This window comes from Pygocentrus nattereri, chromosome 14, assembly GCF_015220715.1.
Source record: "Pygocentrus nattereri isolate fPygNat1 chromosome 14, fPygNat1.pri, whole genome shotgun sequence".
Classification (NCBI taxonomy): domain Eukaryota; kingdom Metazoa; phylum Chordata; class Actinopteri; order Characiformes; family Serrasalmidae; genus Pygocentrus; species Pygocentrus nattereri.
The window spans coordinates 29,299,963-29,323,440 of NC_051224.1; the positions used below are offsets into that span (position 1 = coordinate 29,299,963).

At 37.9% G+C, this 23,478-nt stretch overlaps 1 protein-coding gene across 1 annotated transcript in view; it reads right to left on the minus strand.

Annotated features, from left to right (window-relative positions):
• Positions 1-23,079, minus strand: part of LOC108431906 (serine/threonine-protein kinase 32B) — a 56,093-nt gene extending 33,014 nt beyond the window's left edge. Inside the window, exons 1-3 of the mRNA XM_017705375.2 lie at positions 22,801-23,079; positions 8,107-8,162; positions 1,931-2,082 (exon numbers count right to left, since the gene is read on the minus strand). Of these exons, the coding sequence (XP_017560864.1) occupies positions 1,931-2,082; positions 8,107-8,162; positions 22,801-22,852 (260 nt within the window). The 5' untranslated portion in view covers positions 22,853-23,079. The remainder of the gene's footprint in view (positions 1-1,930; positions 2,083-8,106; positions 8,163-22,800) is intronic.
• Between the last annotated feature and the right edge of the window lie 399 nt (positions 23,080-23,478).

Sequence of the window (23,478 nt, forward strand, 5' to 3'; positions counted from 1 at the left end):
TATCCTCTTCCAGTAAATGCATCTGGAATGTCTGAAAGGCCATTCATGTTTTGTTATTCTTCAGTTCATTTTTTATTGTTTGGCCTTTTACAAAACCTTCCTCAATTTAAAGATGTGAAAACTACTCACACTGTTTGAAGTGCATTTTACTGTGCGTTTTCGAATCTTCAAATAAATTCAGACCTTTAAACAGCCTTATCTGAATGGAGAAAAAAACTTGATTATCTGAATGTCAATGCAGTGAGTCATCATGTTCTTGCTCAAAGCCTGGTGTGGTCATGTAACCTACGTAAATACCAGCATTACATTTGCAGTCACCCCTCAGACAGCCATGGACCCTCACAACTCCGTTCTTTAAATCCTGTTTAATGTTTTAACCACAGTGGATTTCTCGAGTAGTAGCTAAGAGCAACAATTAAACAATTAAAAAATGTCAGATAGCAATGTTGTGTTCTGTGAGACATCCATTAAACAATCAAATCCAAATCTAATAAAATTTTGTCATGGATAGCAAACAACAAAGAAATACATTTATTTTTGGACAATAAAAATATTACTCAAGTAATCTATGAATTAATCGATTGATTAATCAAGTAATTGGAAAAAAACTATGCTTTCTTAAAAAAAAACAAAAAAAAAAACAATTAACATTAGTTTAACCCTAACAAACCTAAATACACTTTAATGTGTGTTAACATGCCTTTAAAGAACCCAAGTTATTTCAAACAAGACTTCACATCCTTTAAAAAAAATGTATACAATGGGGTCCAAAAGTCCAGCTCCCCCGGTGACACAGAAGGATAAGCAGCTTAGAAGATATGTTTGTGTGTGGGTCCACAAATCTGAGACACTATTGAAAATCTCACATTTTTTCTATTTATTCCTGAAAAAAACCAAAACCTTTAAATTAAAAAAAAGTAAAACAGAAAGGTTATGTAAAATGAGGAAACATTCAACATTCTGCAGTATTTATAGGTCACTTTTCAAAATAAAGCAACTTTATGACATTAACCATGTGATGGCCTTTGTACAAACAAGTCAGGCTTTAGCCTTATTTCTTTCATTGAAGCTCATGTTCAAACAACAAAGGTCAAGTAGATCTGGCCTACTCATCAGAGGCTTATTTAAGTTTATAAATTTGTCCAACTTGCACACTGCCACTGAAGCAAAAATTGGACATACCAAAAATCGAAAAGGGGCTTTCAGGCCTGAATCATCCCATATGTTTTATGGTCCTTGTGTGCCCAAGGGTCCAATCACAAGGGCCCTCAGTCAAAAAATATCATGAAGTCTAAACAACTGTTTGAACTTTTATAGCAGCAAGAATGGTTAAAATAGTTTCAACCTTGTTGCGGTTGTTGTCAAAATCTTTATGGTCTCAACTTTAATCCTGTACGTCCAATTCTTTTCTTGAATAATGGTCACACAGTCAATGCAAGATAACTGGCCAGCGGGGTTACAGACTACACACAGGCTCCGTGATCCAACATCACTTAATTTTACCAATCACACACAATTCTATCTAATTCCACACACGCAAAAAGCTAACTAAACACACCCAACACCCCGCTAAACTCTGCCGCTAGGTTTAATTCTGTTATTCTGTTTTGGTCTGAAAACAGATCCAGTTAGTCCTAGAGGGCTCAACACACAAAACAGCTACACACATATACTGCACTGTATGAACACTAGGGTCTGTCTGCTCTTATATAAGGGTTGTGAGGGCATAATGAATTTGTTCTAATATGCTGTCCCATTTTCAGGTCCAGTGGAGACTGTGTGTGTGTGTGTGTGCATATGTGTGTGCATGTGCGTGGGCTTTATAGTCTCCTGCAAAACAAGCGCAATGCCCTTAAGCACTACCATATTAGACAAATACTGCAGCACTCAAAGCTCCTTTGTGTGCATGTGCATGTGCACTATAACTCACCACAGGTTGACGAGGAAGGGGTGCTCGAGCCCCTGCATGATCTGCAGCTCTCGGAACACATTTCGGACTTCGTCTCTCTCAATACACTTGTGCTTATTCATGTATTTCATTGCGTACATCTTCTTAGTGTCTCGCTTCTGCACAATACATACCTGCAACAGACACCCATACAGTTAACAATGCAGTTTAACATTAAAAACATAAACATAGAAGTTATATATATATGCACAATTTGGTCTTAGTTTTCGCAATAAATGCACTGATCTAATATATTTTATGCTGAAATGATGAACACATTTAAATCAAGTCAACTGAATGCATAATTTTCTTTAATATAATGATAATGTAACAATAATTTCCAGGAAAAGTTCAAGTAAAAATATTAATAGAGGGAATGATTTAAGCAAAAGTAAATATGGAGGCTGCCTGGTCATTCAAAAAAGTAGTTGAGTAGTTCACAGGTTCCCATTTGCCCTGCATATTTTGTGTTTTCCTGCTGTAAAACACCAACTTTAACTCAGGAAAAGCTAACTGCCTTGTTGGATCAGACGTGCAGGGCAGGAGGTACTCCAGGACCAGGGCGGGGAGCCACTTAAGCAGGTCACTAGTTGTCAGTGCTAATAATTAAAACTTGCTGTCTTGCGAGGCTCAGTCTGTAGTTTGCTATATATCGGGAACTGCCCTTTATTTCTTATTTAACACATAGGAGATTTACAGTATTTACTGATAGCATGATGTCTTCTACTGCTGCTCTTAGCTGTGGGGTGCCTCAAGGATCCATCTTGGACACATTTTTTTCACTCTATATGTTTCCCCTGAGCTGCTTAATGTAATATTTTAATATTTCTTGTTGTTTTTATATAGATGAAACACAGCTGGTGATGTCTGGCAGTGATTAAGGATTGGATGTTGAATGAAGACCACATAGAAATCATTAATGTCGGTCTGGAGAATGTTTCTAATAAATCTTTACTGACTAAATCCTTACTTTTCTAATAAATATTTTTGACATTTTAATTTCAAGAAACTTGTCCAGTCCTGCTTTTTTCATTTATGAAACAAGTCAGAAGTCAGAAATGGCCTGTCTTTTCTGGACATGATTGAAAATCAATCCTGCTTTTGTGTTATCGTGTCTAGAGTACTGTATTGTTCACTTGTCTTAGACAGAGACGAGGCTCACCTTCAATTTGCAAAAAACACTGCAGCCAATCTTCTGACTAAGATGAAACACAGTTAGCATATCAATCCAGAGTTTGCCTCTTTTCAATGGCTTCTACAGAGTTTCAGAATTTACTGAGAGAATTTATAGAGTTCATTTATAAGAAGCTGCATAATGATCTTTATCATCTAGAAAGGGCTTTCAGCTGTTCTCATAACAACATTAAAATCCAGTGGAGACTTTGCTGTGTATATTTGCTGTGTATGTTCCCAAACACTGGGACACTATTTCCCTGAAAAGTATACTTTTGGACTCTTCTAGCGTGAGTTCAAGAAATATCTTCAGACTTCTTCTTATACTGTGGCATCAGCGAAGAAGACTTGGGAAACACAGTTCTTTAAGCAAATGCTTTATTAGTAAACAGGTAGAAAGGGAAAACTGCTGCTTAGTGTTACTGAATGGCAGAGAAAGCAAGGCAGGTCATCAATAGCCACACAACTCCACCCCATGGTAGACACTCAACCAACTCCACCACCCAGCACAATATCACACAATAACACAAACACATTCCACAGGCAACTACAACTCCCAAGAGCCAGTGCGTGTGGCCACTCTGTACGTGGTGCTACAATACTTTTGCCATTGCTGGTTTTTAATATACACTGTATGACCAAGTCTGTGGACACTACTCCTAATACTGAGTTCAGGAGTTTCAGACACACTGTTGACAAGTGTATAAAATCAAGCACATGGCCATACAATCTCCACTGACAAACACTGGCAGTAGAATGAGGAGCTTAGTGACTTTCAATGTAACATTGTCATAGTATCATAGATACTGTGATAGCCACCTTTGCCACAAGTCACTTTGTGAAATTTCTGCCCTGCATGATTTGCCTCAGACAGCTGTACTTGCTATTATTGTGGAATGGAAGTGTTTAGGAGCAGCAACTTAATAAAATGGATTTCCATGGCCAAGCAGCTGCACACAATAGCAAGCTTCAGCTGGAAAGGTGTTAAACATGCCCCCAGTGGAGTGCAAATGTGTTCTCTAGAGTGAATTATGCTTCATTATATGGCAATCTAATGGACAATTCTGGGTTTGGCAGATGTCAGGAGAACTCCACCTACTGGAATGCATAGTGCCAACAGTAAAGTTTGGAGGAGGTGGGATAATAGTATGGAGCTGTTTTTCAGGGTTATATGCTCCCAGTTTTGTGGCAACAGTTTGGGGAAGGCCTTTCTCTGTTCCAGCATGACTGCGCCCCTGTGCACAAAATGAGGTGAGACATGGTTTGATGAGTTTGGTTTGACCTGCACAAGAGCCCTGACCTCAACCCCACTGAACACCTTTGGGATGAACTGGAATATGAATTGCAAGCCAGGCCTTCTCATCCATCATCAGTGCATGACCTCTTTAAATATTTTGCAGTATTAGATAACATTTAAGTTACCATTAACATGCTAACCTTTTGAACCATATACTTATTATTCAGTCATTAATCTTAAGAGCTTTTGTCTAGTAGGTACTATGAATTATTCAGTATCCATTATGAGACTTATCTGTAAGTTATGTAGTAATGAGAGTGAGGAACTGAAGTATGGGTTCACATACAAATTCTTAGGGGTTGAAGAAATTAATGAACCTCATTATATCTGAATTTCAGGCAAACTTTAGGTCTTGAATAAGTGCATAAAGTAAAATGAAAAAGCTGAAAATAAAACAGGTACAGTGCTATTTATGGGCATCATCATGGACATAATGCTAATTATCTATAAAATATATCACTAAACTATTCAGGTAGAATATACCCAGCACTATCTTTATTAATGAAAACACTCACAGAAGCATTCATCTGGACCTGTTGTTCACAGCACACAGTGAAAAAAAAACATTGGCTGAGTTCAAAATAACATATGTACAATAAACTACATAGTGTGCCAGTATATACTTTATATCTTCTAAGTTGCTTATCCCTCTGGGTCGCAGGGGGAACCGAAGGTATAGTATCCAGTATGAGACAAAATTTGTGCACCATACTACAGGGCAGGGATGCAACTAGATTGCCAACATTAGGGACTGAGACAGACCCATGGCAAGACCCACCCTGTTTTCTTTGCCCTCCAATCACTGCTTAGCAATCATTGTTAGTAATTTTTTTTAGCTCTTTAGCGGCATATGGATATTTTGGTCAAATGATGTCCCTGGGTGACACCCAATACTGTGACAGAGTGGAGTGGACTCAGCTTTGGATTCATTTGTGTGGTTTCCAGATGTTTACCTAGGTTTGCTAAAGGTCACTCAATTAATTTTTATCACATCAGTAGTATGAGTTGACTCTTCACCACGCTACAGTCATCTTAAAAGAAACCGAAGCAATAACAATGTACAGGACAGTACATACACCAGTACATACAAGCTCCTTGTTTACTCTTCAGTTCAATTTTATCTGCCCTTTTTTTGATTGGTTATCTTGTCACAAAGTGACACAAGATGAGCGAAGCTTTTACGCTGAAGCAAAACATTTTTCAACTCGATCTGCGAAAAAAATGCGCTCAATGGAGGAACAAGTGGAACCTATGGAATTCATGTCCTGCTGAAGGATATAAAGATGTTTCAGCCTGAGTACGCTCTGCTGTCTAAACGTATCCTTATAATTTTGAGATAATGGTTGTTTTACAGGATATTCTTGATATTACATGAAAAATCTAACTTTATAAGTTCATGCTTATATAGTTATTTCAAGTGGAAGCCAAAAATGTATTTGAATAAAAAGTAAGAGAAGTAAATGCATATGTTTGCTTCTTGTCCAATTAAGATGAGGGTGCAAATGCTCCACTTGCTCCATTGTTCAGGAGCCTTTAGTCCACACACTGTATAATACTTTTGTGTACAATCAGTACGTGAGCAATATTTTATAGGTTATTTCAAACTCAGCCATTGTGATTGGTTAGAGGGCTCTTCTGCATATTGTAGCCTGCTGTAATGTTAATATTGCTCAAGAATATCATGAAGATAATCTAACAATTAACAAATGATATATTATACATTTTTGTTTTGTTTTGTTTTGTTTTACTGCATTTGAGTTTGAAGGACAAAGAGTGGATAGAGAACTGCTTGAGCAGAGAGCAGAGGGTTTGGAATGATTTTTCTCTGTAAAACGTGAGTGGGTTTGATTCTCCTGCTGACGGAACAAAGCTGCCCCCACGTAAACACCCCCCAGCAGAAAACACTAAAAATAACACACACATCTCCGCATCAGTCCCATCCGCTCACAGCCAGGGACAGAGAGCTTCCTCAGACAGAGCGGACCACCAGAGAGAGGGAGAGCAGGAGGGGATACACAGACAGATAGACAGTCATATGCAAAAGTCTGAACAACCCTGGTCAGATTACATGTTTGATAGCACATTTCATAATTTTTTTCCACTTAATATGTTAAATTTAGTAAATATTACTAATTGTGTACTAAAATGAATGGAAGTGTGTTAACTGTAGAAGATGTGTTAAATATTTTCCTCTAAGAAAATCAACAATCATGTCATTTGACCTTGGGTGTTAAAACGTTTGCATACAACTGTAGACAGTACAATGTTCAAATTTATGGATTTCTCCATATATGACCAAAATTAATCATTTTATTTTGTGTAGTTAACTGCAGTTAATCATGTTTGTTGCTTAAATAAAAATAATGCTGCCTAGTCCAACCATATATGTACACTATATGGCCAAACGTATGTGGACACTCCTGCTTTTTTATTGAGTTCAGGTGTTTCAGCCCCACTCATTGCTAACAAGTATATAAACTCAAACACATATGCAATCTCAACAGACAAACATTGGCAGTACAAGGTATGGTACTGAAGAGTTACATGGCTTTAAAAGTGACACTGTTATAGGATGCCACCTTTGCCACTAGTCAAAATTTCTGCCCTGCTAGATCTGCCCTGGTCAACTGTAAATGCTATTATTGTGAAAAGGAAGCATCTAGGAACAACAACAGCTCAGCTATGGAGCAGTAGGCCACACAGACACACAGAGTGGTGAAGCACATAGAAATTGCCTATACTCTGTATATAATCACTCACTACAGAGTTCCAAACTGCCTCTGAAACCAGCATCAACAAATGAAAGGCATGTCAGGAGCTTCATGAAATGGGTTTCCAAGGCCAAGCAGCAGCATACGAGCCTAAGATCACTATGCCCAAACTCCCACAGGCACATAAAATCTTGTGATAAGCCTGCCCAAAAGAGTGGAGGCTGTTGGCTGTTATAGCCACAAAAGGGGAGGTGGGGGGGGGTCCATTCCATATGAATGCTTATGCTTTTGGAATGGGATGTCCAACAAGCTCATATAGGTGTGATGGTCAGGTGTTCATCATATGGTCAGGTGTTGGTCACATAGTGTACATTCTGATGAGGCTTATTTTGCCCACTCTTACAGCTGTAAAAAAAAAACAAACAAAAAAACCCCCCAAAAATTCAGCTTTTTTCCCCTTTTTTCACATTTCACAAATGTAATTACTAAAACAAAAAAGGGTAATTAATCATGCATAATTATTTGAACCATTTGATAGTCTTTATTTTTAAAACATCTGTTTATCAGTCATCTGTAGTATACAGGCACTGTCACGCCTCTGTCCCTCTCTCTGTTTGTTCCATGACAAACACTTTGCTATGATTGATTTGTGCGTATGTCAGTCTTGCTCTGATGTACTGAGGTAGTCATAACATCTATGTGCTTTCAGTAAGTGTTTCAAAGTAATGAGGAAGAGAGAGAGCGAGGAAGGAGGCAAGGGAAGGATGAGGTTAAGGAGTGCAGGAAGAATAGAATGGTGGTTATTTTCTGTAATTAAAGGTGACATTTCCATCAAATGTCAGACAGAATCGAAGAGAAAGGCATTATCTCTCAGAACAGAGCCTCACGCTCATGCACATACAGACACACACACACACACACACATACACACACAGCAACACATCTCATCTGGCATTTGTGTGTGTGTGCTTTCTTACCTTTCCAAAGCTCCCTTTTCCGATAGCCCTGAGAATCTGAAAGTGGTCAAAATTAACTGAAAGAGAAGAGTAAAAGCACAGTGTCATTAGACATTAGACATACAGTAACTCAGCTCAGAAGTCAGTAAAGCACTGTATAGTAGTGAATCAGAACAGAGTAGTGATAACACAGCATATAACTGTAATGAACAAGTATACATCTGTATTAACTCAGTACAGAGCTGTAATAAGTAAATATAAAGCTGAAATGAATCGATATACTGAGTTAGCTGTACAATTTAGAGCTGTAATAATTCAGTATGAAACTGCATGAAATCAGCACACAGCTGTCTTAGCTCAGTATAGAGCTGTAAAAAGCTGTTATAATTAGATAGAGAGCTGTAATAAATAAAAATAGAGCCGTGATGAATCGCCATATAGCTGTATTCTCAGTTTAGAGCTGCAATAACTCAGTATAGAACTGTAATGAATAAGTGTACAGCTGTACTACCTTAGTACAGAGTTGTAATAACTATTTATTAATCCATTACAGAGCTGTAATAACTAAATATAGAACTGTAATGAATATGTATACCATTATATTAACTCAGTTTAGAGCTGTAATAAGTCAATATAGAGCTGGAGTGAATCTGCAAGCAGCAGTATTAAATTAGTATAGAGCTACACTAACTCAATATAGAGCTGTAATGAATCAGTATAAAGCTGAATTATACCAATATCAAGACGCAATAACTCAGTAGAGACCAACAGTTATAAGCAATCTTTTAGAACTTTAATAACCAAGACTATAATTCAGTCTGTATCTGCAATGGAGCAATGTCGACCCAGGACTATAAATCAATATAGAGTCGTAATAACATAATATACAGCTGTAATGAATCAGTATAGCACTGTAATGACTCAGTACAAAACTGCTATAACCAGTATTGAAACTCAGTATGAAGTTAAAGTCCTAGGTTATAATACTCTGGCTATAAAGACCAGTGCAGAGCTGTAATAAACCCATATACAAGTGTATTATCTCCATGTATTAACTCAAAACAGAGCTCAAAAACTCAGTATAGAGTTGTAATGACTCAGTATAAACCCAATACTGTTGCACATGCATCACCTGTTTTTCAGAAGATCAGTGAAAATGTCTTTCTTGCTGCTGCAACCTTTAAGCAGGACCAAGGCATGCCACAGCACAGAGGATATTCATTTCTTACACTTGTTTCTTCCCCCTTTGTTTCTGCTAGCAAGCCACTATGTTGACAGTTTGACTTTCTATCTCAAAACAATGGTTTATTATCTTAAGACTGGCACTGAAAAGTGTCAAAATAATCTCTCAAGACTTTGACTTATCACATCAAAATAATGGCTTATTCTCTCTAGATTTGGATTCTATTGGAACAGTTGCTTACATTCTCAAAAGTTTGACTAGTTCTGTTGATATAATGGCTTATTTTCTTAAGATTTTGACTGTGTCACATTGTTCTGAGATTATTGACTAACGGTTGCCAAAAGAATGGATTATTTGCACAAGATAAAAAGTAGCACTGGTTTTTATTACATCAGTACATCTCTATAGATTTAAAAATGTGATATTTGTGTATTTTCAGAGAAATACAGACATGAAGGTCTTATATGCTAAGTAAGAACTTCAGCTGTTCACTATAAAATAAGTATCACAATAAGAACTGAGTTGTGTGCTGCAATAATTCTTGGATAGGTTGGATAGGATTTTTGCCACTCTTTTGTGGGAGAAGCTTGTTCAACCTCACCATAAGAGAACACATTTGTGGGCAGAGCATCGAGAGATCCTAAAGGCGGAGCAGTCAGGGACTGGTTGGAGCTGCTTTAAGTTTATGGCCCAGTTTCTTCAGAACCTTTAGTCCATCAATGACTATAAAAGCTTGCTGAACACGCCCCACAGGAAGAGCATTTGGACACTGTGAGCTACGTGTTTGGAACAGCATTGTAGGGATGTCACCAACACATAATACATGCAAAAATATAAATAAATAAATAATTTTGTTTAGATGAGTTAAGGTCAATGAGAAAATGGAAATTTAACATTTATGAAAGATAAACAGCCTCCCTCACCCTGTGTGTGTGTGTGTGTGTGTGTGTGAATAATTGATGTGCTTTAAGCTTAGATCTGCTCCATGAGCAGTTTCAGCACAAAAGCTCTGCCCGCTGGGACGGGATGAAAGGATTTCAACAAAAAGCAGGTGAGAGACAGAAGGGGAGAAAAAGAGAGAGAGAGAGAGAAAGAGACAGAGAAGCGGGGAGGGGGGGCAAAGAGGGATAGAGATCAAGTAAGAAAAAACATAAGAAAGTGCACGAGAAAAGGAGAGAGGGAAGAGGAAAAAAAGAGAAAAAGGAAAGAGAAAAAGGGAGATGAGTTAGAGAGTAGGTGGTAGAGAGAGGGATGGAAAAAGAGAGAAATAAATAATCCAAAGGTCTAATTTCACATCATATTTTTTATACTGATCTCAGTATTCTTTTTAACTAAGATTTCAAACAAGTCCTGCATAGGTTGGAATAAACATGTTTATTAAATTGTAACCTTGCAAAGTAAATTTGTGACCAAACTACTATGAAAAAAAGTTGGGAGAGTAGGTGAAACGCAAACAAAAACAGGACAGTAAACTGTCCTTTACATGTAATTAACTGAAAACACTACAAAGAAAAAATACTTAATACTTCTTATCTTATACTAGTACCACTACTGCTACTACTGCCACTGCTGTTACTACTACCACTACTGCTGCTACTACTGATACTGCTAATACTACTACTAGTACTACTTCTACTACTACTACTACTACTATGCTACTACTACTACTGCTACCGCTACTACTACTGCTGCTGCTACTTCTACTACTGCTACTACTGCTACTATCACTACTTCTACTACTGCCACTACTACTACTTTTTCATCACTGTCAGCGTTGGCTTGCTCATGGGGGCTTGGACCCAGACTTTTTGTAAAGATGCTTTGTGACAACACCTGTTGTAAAAAGCATTATATAAATAAAATTGAATTCCTATACACTAAAGTTGTGCTTTGTACTATCTGCTACCCTCATCTGGTGTGTGGTAGCTTTGAGCTGGCTGCAGTAGTCTTTCTATGTTTCCTTCTCTGGAGTAAAAAAACTGACCCAAATATAAGACTCAGGCTCCACACCTCTTCTATGTACAAACACTGTGGGGCAGTCATGGGCCAGATGTCAGGGAAACAGCCTTGTGACTAGAAAGTTGCTGGTTCAATCCCCTGAACCAACAGGACATTATTAAAAGTGCCCCTTAGCAAGGCACCTAACCACCTACTCCTCGGTACTGTGGATGTGTTCCATGCCCACTAATTTGTTCTCTAGTGTCCATGTATGCGTGTGTTTCACTGCACAAATGAGTTAAAAGGTCTCATTCCTCTGTGTGCAAGCATAGTTGGCCAATGATTCTGAATTCTAACGGGCATATAATGTTGAGTGAACATAATCTGCATATTGTCACTGTTCAAAGAAAATATTGTCCAATATAGTAACTTTACAGGAAAAGGCAAAACATTTTGTACTTTTAAAGTCTGTTAAAGGGGTCTTTAGGGATTTCATGATGAATTGAGCAGTAGAAATGCTCCAAAACAACTAGAAATGCTAAGTCATTTTCGCACAATGTAAAATGTTTAAACAATGTTGAAAAATAAAAAATCAACAAAAATAGAAATGCATGCTTTTTTTGGACAGTGACAATATAAAAATCCTAATTTGCCATATGATTTGTTAAAGCTTTCATAAGTATTTAAATATTTGAAAAAATTCAAATACAGTTTCAATATCGGTATTTGGAAAAGAAAAAGTGGTATCATGCCATCTCTTCTCACACAGCACTCTCTGTTTCCTCTGACTGTGTGTGTACATGCATATGTGTGTATATCTGTGTGCACTTGCTGTGTGTGTGTGGTCATGTGCAGTAGGTAAATGTCAGAGCATGAGAGTCAGTCTGACAGAACCAGAGCAGAGTTCATCAACCTTCAGCCTGAGCCTGTCATACTCACACACACACACACACACACACAGACCTAAGACTGTCCCTCAGCGCCAGCCAGCCACACACACACACACACACACACACACACACACACACACACACTTTAGCAGAGATGCATAAAGACTTTGAGAGATTGCAAGGATAAGCACAGTATGGCTGCACAATATAGACTAAATGCTAGTTTTGTGATTATATTGTTATATATTGTCATTACATTATTCCTTGTAACAAAACTGTGATGGGCATATCTGGCTAACTTACATATTTGAGAAGAAAACATAACCTAACTCGTTAGGCCTTAATCGTCTCCTTAGGACTTCGGTAGGTTGCTTTTATTGAATTGAGAGTCCAGAGTTGCAGAGGTTTGAAGAACAGACAATTTCATGACAAAAACAAACTACAAAATGTACAAAAACAAGAGACAAGGTAACATCAACAGAGTACAATCCACAAGTACATTCACAATGCAAGATAGATACTGAATAAACACAGGGGTATAAATACACAGAGGGGAAATGAGAAACACCTGGGACTAATGAGGGGCGGGACACAGACAGGTGGAACAGATAACAAGGGGGCAGGACCAGGGAGGAGATACAGAACAATAAAAAAAGCACATGGTACAAGAAAACAAAAAGGCACATGGCTACAACAGAGGGGAAGAAACATACTCAGAGGAATAACAGGAGAATCTGTGACTGTAGAGAATTCTTGTACAGGCTAGAATTACTATTCTAACAAATATTCTATTAGTTTATCAAATACAAATTTTCAGTTCAAAAAGTAATGGAATATGTAAGTTGGCTAGTGGTGCCCAAACTTCTGCATATAACTGTGTTAAATTTAAGCACTGGTGAATTGTTAATTTGACATGGTTAAGGAAACATGGTGTCTGCCTATTTAAATGGTTAGGATTTAAAGAAATTGGTTTTGATGTGGAATGATCTTTTCCCTGTAGACTTGTCAAGTCAGAACTGTTCACAGTGGTAGTGATAGGAACCAGACATCTGAAGTTTCTAACTCTCAAAGCTACTGCATGACATAGTTATGTTGCCTGATGTCCATTGTTGTACAAAAGCTTTGACAAAGTTTTATCTTAAATCCTAATTCATGATATAATAAATAAATGGCATAAATAATCTATGGCATACACAAATCTATGGCAACATAGTTCCAAAGAAAAACACATCTTTTAAGATTTACAACTATTTTACATTTATTCATTATTATTACATACAAAAACTCAGAAGACACACTGGACATTTTGGACAGAAAATAAAATGTATACATTTGTGCTGTAGACATTGTGCCCTTTGGCTCCTATTACCATTCACTACCGCCAAGAAAAATCTGAGTATGTGTTTTTTAAAGCACCACCACATCAAAACAGGCTGAGTGATTTTATTTACATCTTAGCAATTGAATTATGTAGCTTTTCTCTTTCAAATCAGTGAAATTCCTGTTTAAAGACTCGTTTAATTTATGAGCAATATAGTCCACCTTTGCTGAAGTACTGAAATACCTCAATTAATCCAAATGGCCCCAGAAACCCTTACCTGAAATGGTCACTGATATTTATGTCTCAGCAGCTACTAATGATCACACTGATGTCACTGTTGACTTGATTACATTTATTGGCATCCCTCTGCTCTCAAAAACAATTTTTAAAAGAGTTAACACTTTTCGGATGGCTCATTATGATTACATTTGTATTTGTGATACCATAGTGCAAAATTCACATTTTCCCATTGGAAACATACGTTTTCCCATTACTTTCAGAAGAAAAAATATATTTGGGGTGGAGGGATGGGTAATATGACAATATTTTATCAATATTATGATAAATATGCTATGCTGTGCTTCTCTGAGCATATCATGGATATCGTCAACACTGAACTGCATGTTTATTTCAAAGAGAGTATAGTTAGTGTAACGGGGAGCGAGGCAGCGACGCATGTGCGGTAAGCGACTTTTATTGAGGGCAAATCCAATATCAGGGTCGTAACGGCCCAGGGTCATATAACCAACACGAACAGATTGAGTTTCCGACATGACAAACAGCTGGGTACGGAAAACACGACGAGCACACAACGACCAGTGAAACAAAAGGGCAAACACAGGGCTTAAATACACAGGGCCAACGAGATACAGGTGAAAACAATCAGGGGCGGAGTTACAAAACCAAAACAAAAACTCACATGGTAAACCAAAACACCAACACATGGACAGGACTGGGAGGGGCCAATCGTGACAGTTAGTCTTGTTTAATTGGATTTAGTGCAGCGCAGTATCTGAAACATAAAATAAAAATCGTTGTATTTATAGTTTAGGACAGTACTTTTTTATTTGGCCCTTCTGGTGCGTTTTTATGTGTTCCAACTTTACAAAATTCAGAAAAAATTAAACGTCATTATACTTATTGTGTATCATGAAACTGTCTCTATGTATCATAATACTGTGTTTTAGCCACATCGCCTACCCCTTAAGTGGCACGTTTTGGCAGGTTAGTTTTCTGCACCATGAATCAGCTTAAACCAATCATAGTCCAGATGCTAATAAGAGGATTACAGCATGGCAACAGAAACAACAGTATCCAAAACTCAGCATATGCTGGTTTTGCTGGTGATTAGCCATGCTTATCTATGCTGGTGTTTCTAGCAGGGCTGTTCATTATTTAGCAACTGTTGTTCAGTTTATGGTTTGATAATCAGGCATATTCATACATTTTTTGAATTTTTAATGAGATTTAATGTCTTTTTGTAGTTTCTTGGGCATAACAATAATAGATAAACATATTTAACATCTTATTATTTAACACATTATTTTTTAATGGTTTAAATGATGAGTGGTACTTTAGAGCTACTTTAAGAATAAATAATAGATCAAGTGGAAAGGGTTGAGCAGATATGATGTGAATAATTTTTTTTCTCTGCAAAGCACATTCTACACTTTATAAAATTAACGACAACAAAAAGAGTTCTTTGTGTTGACGACTTTTGAGTGAGCTTCTTTAAAAAATTTTACTAAATGGTTCTTTATGAAACCAAAATTGTCTCTCCTGGAGCTGTGCATGCTCTTGCTTCAATAAAGATTCTGGCACTTTTTACTTTCTATAAAATGAGCAGTAAAAATAACCCCAGGTTACAATAATACCACATGAATCCACATGCCATTAAAATGCTACCATAGTCTGTGGAAATTAAGTTTTAAAGTACTGAAAGAAGCATTTAATTCTTTTTCTGCAGCTAAAGTCAAGCTGATATGTACTTTCTTACCTCAAGTGTTCCTCTCTGGACATTAAAATGTATTAAAATTAAGTTATTTCTGTATAATTTACTGCTGTGAATTCCTAAGATGATGACAATGCTACTGGCACACTGCATTCACAAGAGAAAGATGGTTAGCGGTAACAGAATAACACCTAAACTAAATGTTCTGATGTGTTGTCTGATTTTTTTCTGGAGTAAATTGCTGTATAAATCGAGTAGCCATTTCTTCAGCAAGATTTCTTTGTCCCATGTGAATCAGTCCTAAACATAATGGACTTCCTGTAGCATACTTGCTTTACCCCACCTTGCTATGTAAAACTTATCCTGTACAAATAGAAGTTAGCTACCAAGCTAACACTAATTCTCTAGTAAGACAAAAGAAACAAACATCTGAATTAGCTAATGTTCATGCTAATCCTGTGGTAAGACATATAACGCTAATTCTGTCACAAATGCCACACATGACACCCAGAAAAATATACTTAATATGACAGATTTTACTCAAAAAAAAATTTTTGTTTCACTTAAGATTACATAGTAAAGCTTTAATACAGAATTTTACAGCCTGATTCTGTGTTCTTTCCTGATGAAACTCCATTTGACCATGTCTATAATAATAAGCTTCCTCATATGCTGTGAGTGAGAAAACAGGCTTGATTGATCCGCTCTGAGCCAGCCACTAAATTAGTGGATAAATCTACCCAGGATGGTGTTAATAACCCTACAAAACACATTTACCCAGGCCCATATCTTTCAGTGGGTTTTATGGGCATATGCACAGGGTCCCACCCATGAGGGGGCCACTGCAAGCAATTTTGAGAAAATCTAAACAGGTGTTTGGATTCTAAGTGGAAAATTTACTAACATCACAGCAGAAAAAAAGACTATTATTACTAATATTACTATTATCAGTAGCCATTATTAGATTAGCCATTACCTCGGTCAAGCTTTCAGATTTTTAGCAGTAAGCTAGCGTGCCTGTAAATGTACTTTGAATTAGAAGCTCCGGATATTCAAAAGATGTTCCCAGCAGAGTGTAAAAGCGAGTTCTGATGCTTTTGTAGAGAAGAAGATGACCATTTCCAAGTCAAAGATAAAATGTCAGCCCGAATTAAAGAAATAGTTGCTGCATCCTTGTTGGCAGTGAGTCATCAGAAGTAAGATACAAACGGGGGGGAAAAAAACATTTTCCCTGCCAACTGTGTCAGTACGCTATAGCTATAGATGCTTGATGGTTTGGGTTTTTAAATTTCCTGTCTTTTCTGTCTTTATGTACATTTCAGCTGTTTGATTTTAATTTGATGTCTTCATTGAGGTAAATATGTTGCTTTATGCATGCTTTACAAGGAAGTGTTGCATCTATTGCTGTGTTTATGTTAACCTGTGTTGTGATTAATGTATGAATGGTTTTGCTATTGTTCAGTCTCAAGTGGAAAAAACAAACAAAAAAAAAAGAGCATGCCCAACACTGTGGTCAGTACGCTGTCATTGTGGTAATGCATAGGGCTTGTGTAACCTGTTGTAATATGATTAAAAATCACTTATCACTCAAAAAATGGAAGCCAAGAAGCCAAGCTTGGCTACCTTTTTTTGGGTGGTCAGGGATTTTTGTGCCCTAACATTTTAGCCCGGGAGATGACAACTTAATGATCTGAGCCTGCATTTATCCAGTGGCTAAACTCAAAAACTACCCAGCAATTTGGAAATATTCCAAAAAAATGACCCATCCAACCAACTCAACCAACCAACTTTACAAATATCTAATTTTAATATTGTGTGTGAGCATTTTTCCTAACACTTTTTTTTAACATATCTTTGTTTATGCTTAAAAGCACATATTTTTTATCATGTTTATAGGTACAAAGTAAGTTAATATATATATATTCTATGTACTTCATCTTTACCACAGGACATGATACATTTCTGTTTATTGCTAGTTCTATAGGACTATTAAGCATAAGGTACAGAGGTGCGCTGTAGCTGTAAGGAACAGGCATGTCGGTGTAAGGCACCAAACATGATTTGGCTACATTTGGGGTAAATTATGTAAATCTGAATTTTCACCGGGCTTCTGTAAACCCAGTTTACACACTCAAACGCTCAGACACCCAAACACTCTCACACCTCAGTGCTTTAAAGAATCTGGCTAAGCCCCATAAAGTGCTGCAGCAGAGAGGAGAGTGCAGTCTGCTCATTTTACCATGAATGATGAAGAGCGATGTTTCCACTTGACATCTTCTGAGCGAGACGCTCCAGTGTGATAAGGAAGGGGCATATGGCAAACACACAAGAAACTCTTCTCTGTTCTGACCAATAATCTGTGCTCAGCCTAAACCCCACTGGCTGATCCTCCCCAGCACCCATCCTCACTCATCCTCCCCAACACCCAGCCTTATGCCACTCTATCTTGAAGCAACATAACAGAGCAACAAAATGAGAGTAAGAGGCAGAAGAAGGTGATTGGGGGCAGTAGAAGATGAGCAAAAAGCAGTAAAAGGTAGGTAAGAGGCAGTACAAAGTGATCAGGGACAGTAGAAAGGGGGTAAAGTGCAGTGGCGAGTCAATACTTGGCAGTAGAATGTGAGTAGAGGCTAGAACAGGAGCTGGTGTTGTAGAAAGTGAGTATGGACCAGTAGAATGGGAACAGTGGTAGAAGAAAGCCAGTAAGATGCAGTAGTAGATGAGTAAGGGATGTGAAGAATGTAGAATGTGAATAGTAGGTGAGTAAGAGGAAGTAGACTAGAAGCAAGGGTGAGTACACTCTTAAAAAAAGAAGGTTCTTCAAGGGTTCTATAGTAAAGAAAATGGTTCTATGAAGAACCCTGAACACTCCAAGAACCATTAAAAGGTTCTCTACATCATTAAATGGTTCTTCATATATATGGGCAATGTCTTATAAATGGTTCTATGTAGAACAGCTTTGAAAAGGACTCCATATAGCACCAAAAAGTGTTCTATTGTTATGATGTCAAGCCTATAGTAATAAAAGAACCATTTTGGTGCTACATAGAACCCTTTCCAAAATGTTCTAGATAGAACCATAGAAAACACTCTCTTCATCACTCTGAAGCTTTCATGATGCAAAGAACCCTTTAATGCCAAAACCCTTCATGCAAAAGGCTCTTTGAATGTTCATTATTTTCTTTACTAAAGAACCCTTGAAAAACCATCTTTACCAGCAGTAGAGCAGTGGGGCAGCAGAATGGGACTGTTGAGCAGTAGAATTTGAGAGGGGGCAGTAATTGATGATTACGGGTAAGTAGAAGGTGAATGAGAAGCAGTAGAAAGTGAGTGGGAGGCAGTAGAAAACGAGCAAGGAGCAGGAGAATGTGATCTTTCAGGAGCAGAAAGATAGTAAGGGGCAATATATAGCGAGTAAGGGATTGGTATTAGCAAAATAATGAGCAGTAGACAGTAAGTAGTAGAAACTCAGAAGTAGAAATGGATAGTGGCCAGTAGAAAGTGAATAAGAGGCAGAAGAAGATGTGTAAAGAAGAGTAAAAGATGAGTAAGGGGCACTAAAAAGATAGTAAAGAGTAGTAGAAAGTGAGTAAGAGGCAGTAAAATTTAAGTAAGAGTTAGTAGAAGGTAGGGCACCAAAAGTTAGTAAGGGGCAGTAAAATTTGAGTACAGAGCAGTAAAAGGGCAGTAAGGCAGCAGTAGATGGTATGTAATAAGATGTAGAAGGTCAAGAAAGGTCAGAATGGGAGTAAGGGTCAGTAGAAGGTGACTAAGATTAGTAAGGAGCAGCAGAATGTAAGTAAAGGCCAGTAGAAAGTGAGTAAGGAGCAGCAGTATGAGTTCATGAGCAGCAGAAGTTCAGTAAGGAGCAGCAGAAAGGGAGTAAATAGCAGTAGAAGGTGAGTAAGAGATATTAGAAAGGGAGTGAGGGGCAGTCTAAGGTGAGTAAGAGACATCACAAAGGGAGTAAGGGGCAGTACAATAAGAGTAAGGAGAGGTAAAAGGTGAGAAAGGGCAGTAGAAAGTGAATAAGGGCCAGGAAAAAGTGAGTAAGGGACAGTACAATGAAAGTAAGGGTCAGTACATGGTAACGTAGAGGCTGTAGGAGGTTAATAAGGGAAGAAGAAAAAGAATAATAGTAGTAGAAAGTGAGTGAGGGGAAGCAGAAGGCTAGTAATGGCAGTAGAAAGTGAGTAAAGGGAAACAAATGGTGGGTAAGGGACAGCAGACTGTAAGCATTGCACTGAATGGCACAGAGTTCTGTGTTAAACTCTGTTCCCTTTTCTCTCAGTATCTACAGTGACTTTTTGTTTCTAGCAGTATCTGAGCTCAGGACTGTCTTTTCTTTAGGCTATTGGTAACTAGCAAAGATACTTTCTCTAGATAGACGAAGCACTTCTTGTAAGTCGCTCTGGATAAGAGCGTCTGCTAAATGCTGTAAATGTAAATGTAAGTAAGTGGCAAGTAGGAAGTAAGAGGCAGTAAAAGGTGCAGTATGTAACAGTAGGGTCTTTCACTATACGAATGAAAAAGCAATAAGGGCAGAGTGCGTGAACAGAGTATCAGCACACTAAATTGTGTTTTCAATAATTCATCTACGTTAGTGCATGTGAGCGAGTTCAGGTCGGGTTTGCATTTTAAATGTAGTTGTAGCAGTCAGTCCTGGTCTAGTCAGGACCACACTTCGATACCTGTGTCCTCTAACACATACCCCTACCAAAACAGTCTTTATCAAGTATCACAAAAACACTATCTTAAGCAACCACTAAACTAATCTCGCAGGGCCAGATGTGCTCCTGTAATGAGAACATTTGGGGACAACCATGAGAACTTTTGTGTTTAATGTGGCAGAACAGGTCATTAAACTATACCTTCTACACCAATAAAGTGCACTAAATGTCAGATAGAGAGTTGGACAGCTTGGTTGAATATAAATGGCTTTATGTGTGTGGAAGCAATTATTTTCTGACCTACACAGAGCGATACATAGGGAGTCATTTAAGATTCTGCCTGTGTGTGAAATTTATTTGAATTATTATTTGAAATTATTTGAATGCATGCACTCAAATACTCCTTCACTCATTCAAAAATGTTCATTTTACCAAATCCACGGTTCTTGACCTTCTACTTATTTAACTATTTTTACATTTTTATATTATTTTACGTTTAGCTTAAGTGCATGTAATCAAAAATAAATGCTGACGTGCTTTGCAACCTGTTTCCACTTTCTTAGTTGTGACTCACTGCAGTCAAACAATAAAGCTAAAGTGAATGGATATTTCCCTAGAGCAGCTAAGTTAGCTCCAGCCATGTAACTTTAAGAAGCTGAGAAAATTACTCCAATCCAAAACACAAACAGAAAAGGTAACAATTAATATGAAATAATATATACATATAATGTTTTATTCACTTTAATGTTAAAATATGGGGTTATTACAGGGCTTTTAAAAATCATTAGTCTATGATACAGTCAATTCCCCACTGTCTCTGCTTGGGTTTCCCAGAGTGTGATTTACTTATAAAAACTGTTTCTTGCTGGTTTAGATTAGGATGACTCTGCTATAATGTTGGAAAACATCCCACTTTTTAAATGTCTAAAACACTTGGTAATGGCTTTGGAAATTGTCTGGAGTCTGAAGTTTCTCCACCAAGGGGTGCTATTAGGTCACATCGCAGCACAGAAACAGCACTAGTAAAAACTGTAAATGATCTTTTATTATTCTCTGACAAAGGAAATGTGTCTTTACTAGTCCTCCTTGATCTTAGTGCAGCATTTGACACAATAGACCATACTAGATAGACTAAAAAACCTTGTAGGGGTAACAGGAATAACTCTTTCCTGGTTCATGTCATACCTCACTGAACGCTATCAGTTTGTTATTGTAAATGGTGAATCACCTGTCCTTGCAAAAGTAAAGTATGGTGTTCCACAAGGCTCTGTTTTAGGAACTATATTATTCACAATATATATGCTACCACTAGGCACTATTATCAGTAAACATGGCATAAATTTCCACTGCTATGCCGATGACACACAGTTATATATATCAAGTGAACCGAATGATAAAATTAAACTTAGCAAGATTGAGGACTGTATAAAAGACATAAAAGACTGGGTGTCGAGTAACTTTCTGCTACTTAACTCAGGTCCTGCTTCTTGGTCCAAAAGCAGCTAGAAACAAACTGTCTAACTTAAAACGTAAACTTAATAATTTCTCAGTTGCATCAAGCTCATCTGTAAAAAATCTTGGTGTCGTGATAGACCCTGATCTGTCCTTCGACGCACATATAACTGATATTACTAGAACAGCTTTCCTGCATTTCCTGCATCAACATTGAGCTTCTTGCTGTACAATGCTGTGCAATCCTCCCCCTCAGATGCTGCTGCTGCATAATCATAAACTAATCAAATTAACCACTGCCCACCTGTTTTTCCTGCTTTGTTCTATAATACTTTATACTAACAATGTTCGCTATCCGGTGTCGACCAGAGGAGGACGGATTCCCCTTCTCAGTCTTGGTTCCTCTCAGGATTTCTTCCTCTTACCCTTAGGGAGTTTTTCCTTGCCACTGTTGCCACTGGCTTGCTCATGGAGGCTTGGACCCAGATTATCTCTTTTCTTTCTTTCTGTCATACTGATTGTTCTGTAAAGCTGCTTTGTAACAACACCTGTTGTAAAAAGCGCTATATAAATAAACTTTGCTTGCTTGTTTGCTATAAGTGTGCATGTCACTATAAACCTACACTAGAAGGAGCTGATAAAGTAGTTGGATTACTCTGTTTTAAATTGTTATTTAATATGTGATTTCTTTCTAAAGAAGATTATATTATCTTATGATTTTTTAACTAGAAAACATCAAACTAATTAAATGATCACATTTAAAAAATACTCATTGTAATAAGACATGAAGATCTTTGGTGTTTGTTAAGTATCAACAATATGATTACAAAAGCATATTGTGACATAATGTGGCATAATTTATTATGATGACTAGGGGTGTACAATACTGCAACAAATATCATGTATCATGATACACTGAAACAGACCAAACAGAACCTGTGAAGTCACATATAAAGAATACTGTCATAATAATTCTAATAAACCTACAACTACGATGATTTTATTGAATGTTTCACAAACTGCACTGAACTAAATCTAAATGCAAATGCTATGAAAGATGTGGGGTCGGGGGTGGGGGGTGTCAGTGATATTGTGCAGTTATCTCGATAACAGTAAAATATTGTCCCAGCCCACCAAAGAGCCTCACCAGCCCACCCTACACCTCTCCGATTGTAATAGTAACAGCTGTACAGCTGCTTCTCCACGCTGCTCTAAAGATACTGGCACCAGAACAAAGTCCCAAATGCACGCCTGTTTGAACTGCACATACACACACACACACATACACACACACTGTCACATCTGCTTACCGTCTTCTCCCTCCTCAAACACGACTGGTGTGTGGGACTGATGGGTGCCCATATTCCCCTGGACACACGGCCCTTACTCCAGAGAGTGTGAGCATGGAGGCAGTTCCATTGCTGAATAAGCTACACCTGTTAGGCTACTGAAGAGGAGCGAGTTTCACATCATGACTGAGGCAGACACGAGCTGCAGCATCCTCTCATATGAGAGAGTGAGACAGAGAGAGAGAGATAGAGTGAGAGTGAGAGAGAGAGAGAGAGAGAGAGAGAGAGAAAGAGCAGCTTTACATAGCAGAGAGAGAGAGAAAGAGAGGGAGAGAGAGAGCAGCTTTACATAGTAGAGAGAGAGAGAGAATGGGGGCGAGAGAGAGAGCAGCTTTACATAGGAGAGAGAGAGAGAGAGAGAGAGAGAGAGAAAGATGTTCCTCGGGGAATTATTTTTTTCTCTCCGCCCATCCAACTATCGACCGATTTGGATTCCCCCGCGCTGTTAAAACTGCTTTGAGCGCCCTCTAGTGGGGAGAAAGTGGTAGTTGGAGCCGAAACACACACATTCATGAGCAAATGAGCTTTTAAGCTGATGCAGCGCTCCCCGTTGTGCGGCGAACACTGCTGAGCTTGTTTAAAGCGCAGAGTAGAGTTCGCTAACTGGGCACTAGAGGGCGCCATTTATACTTCCTGACT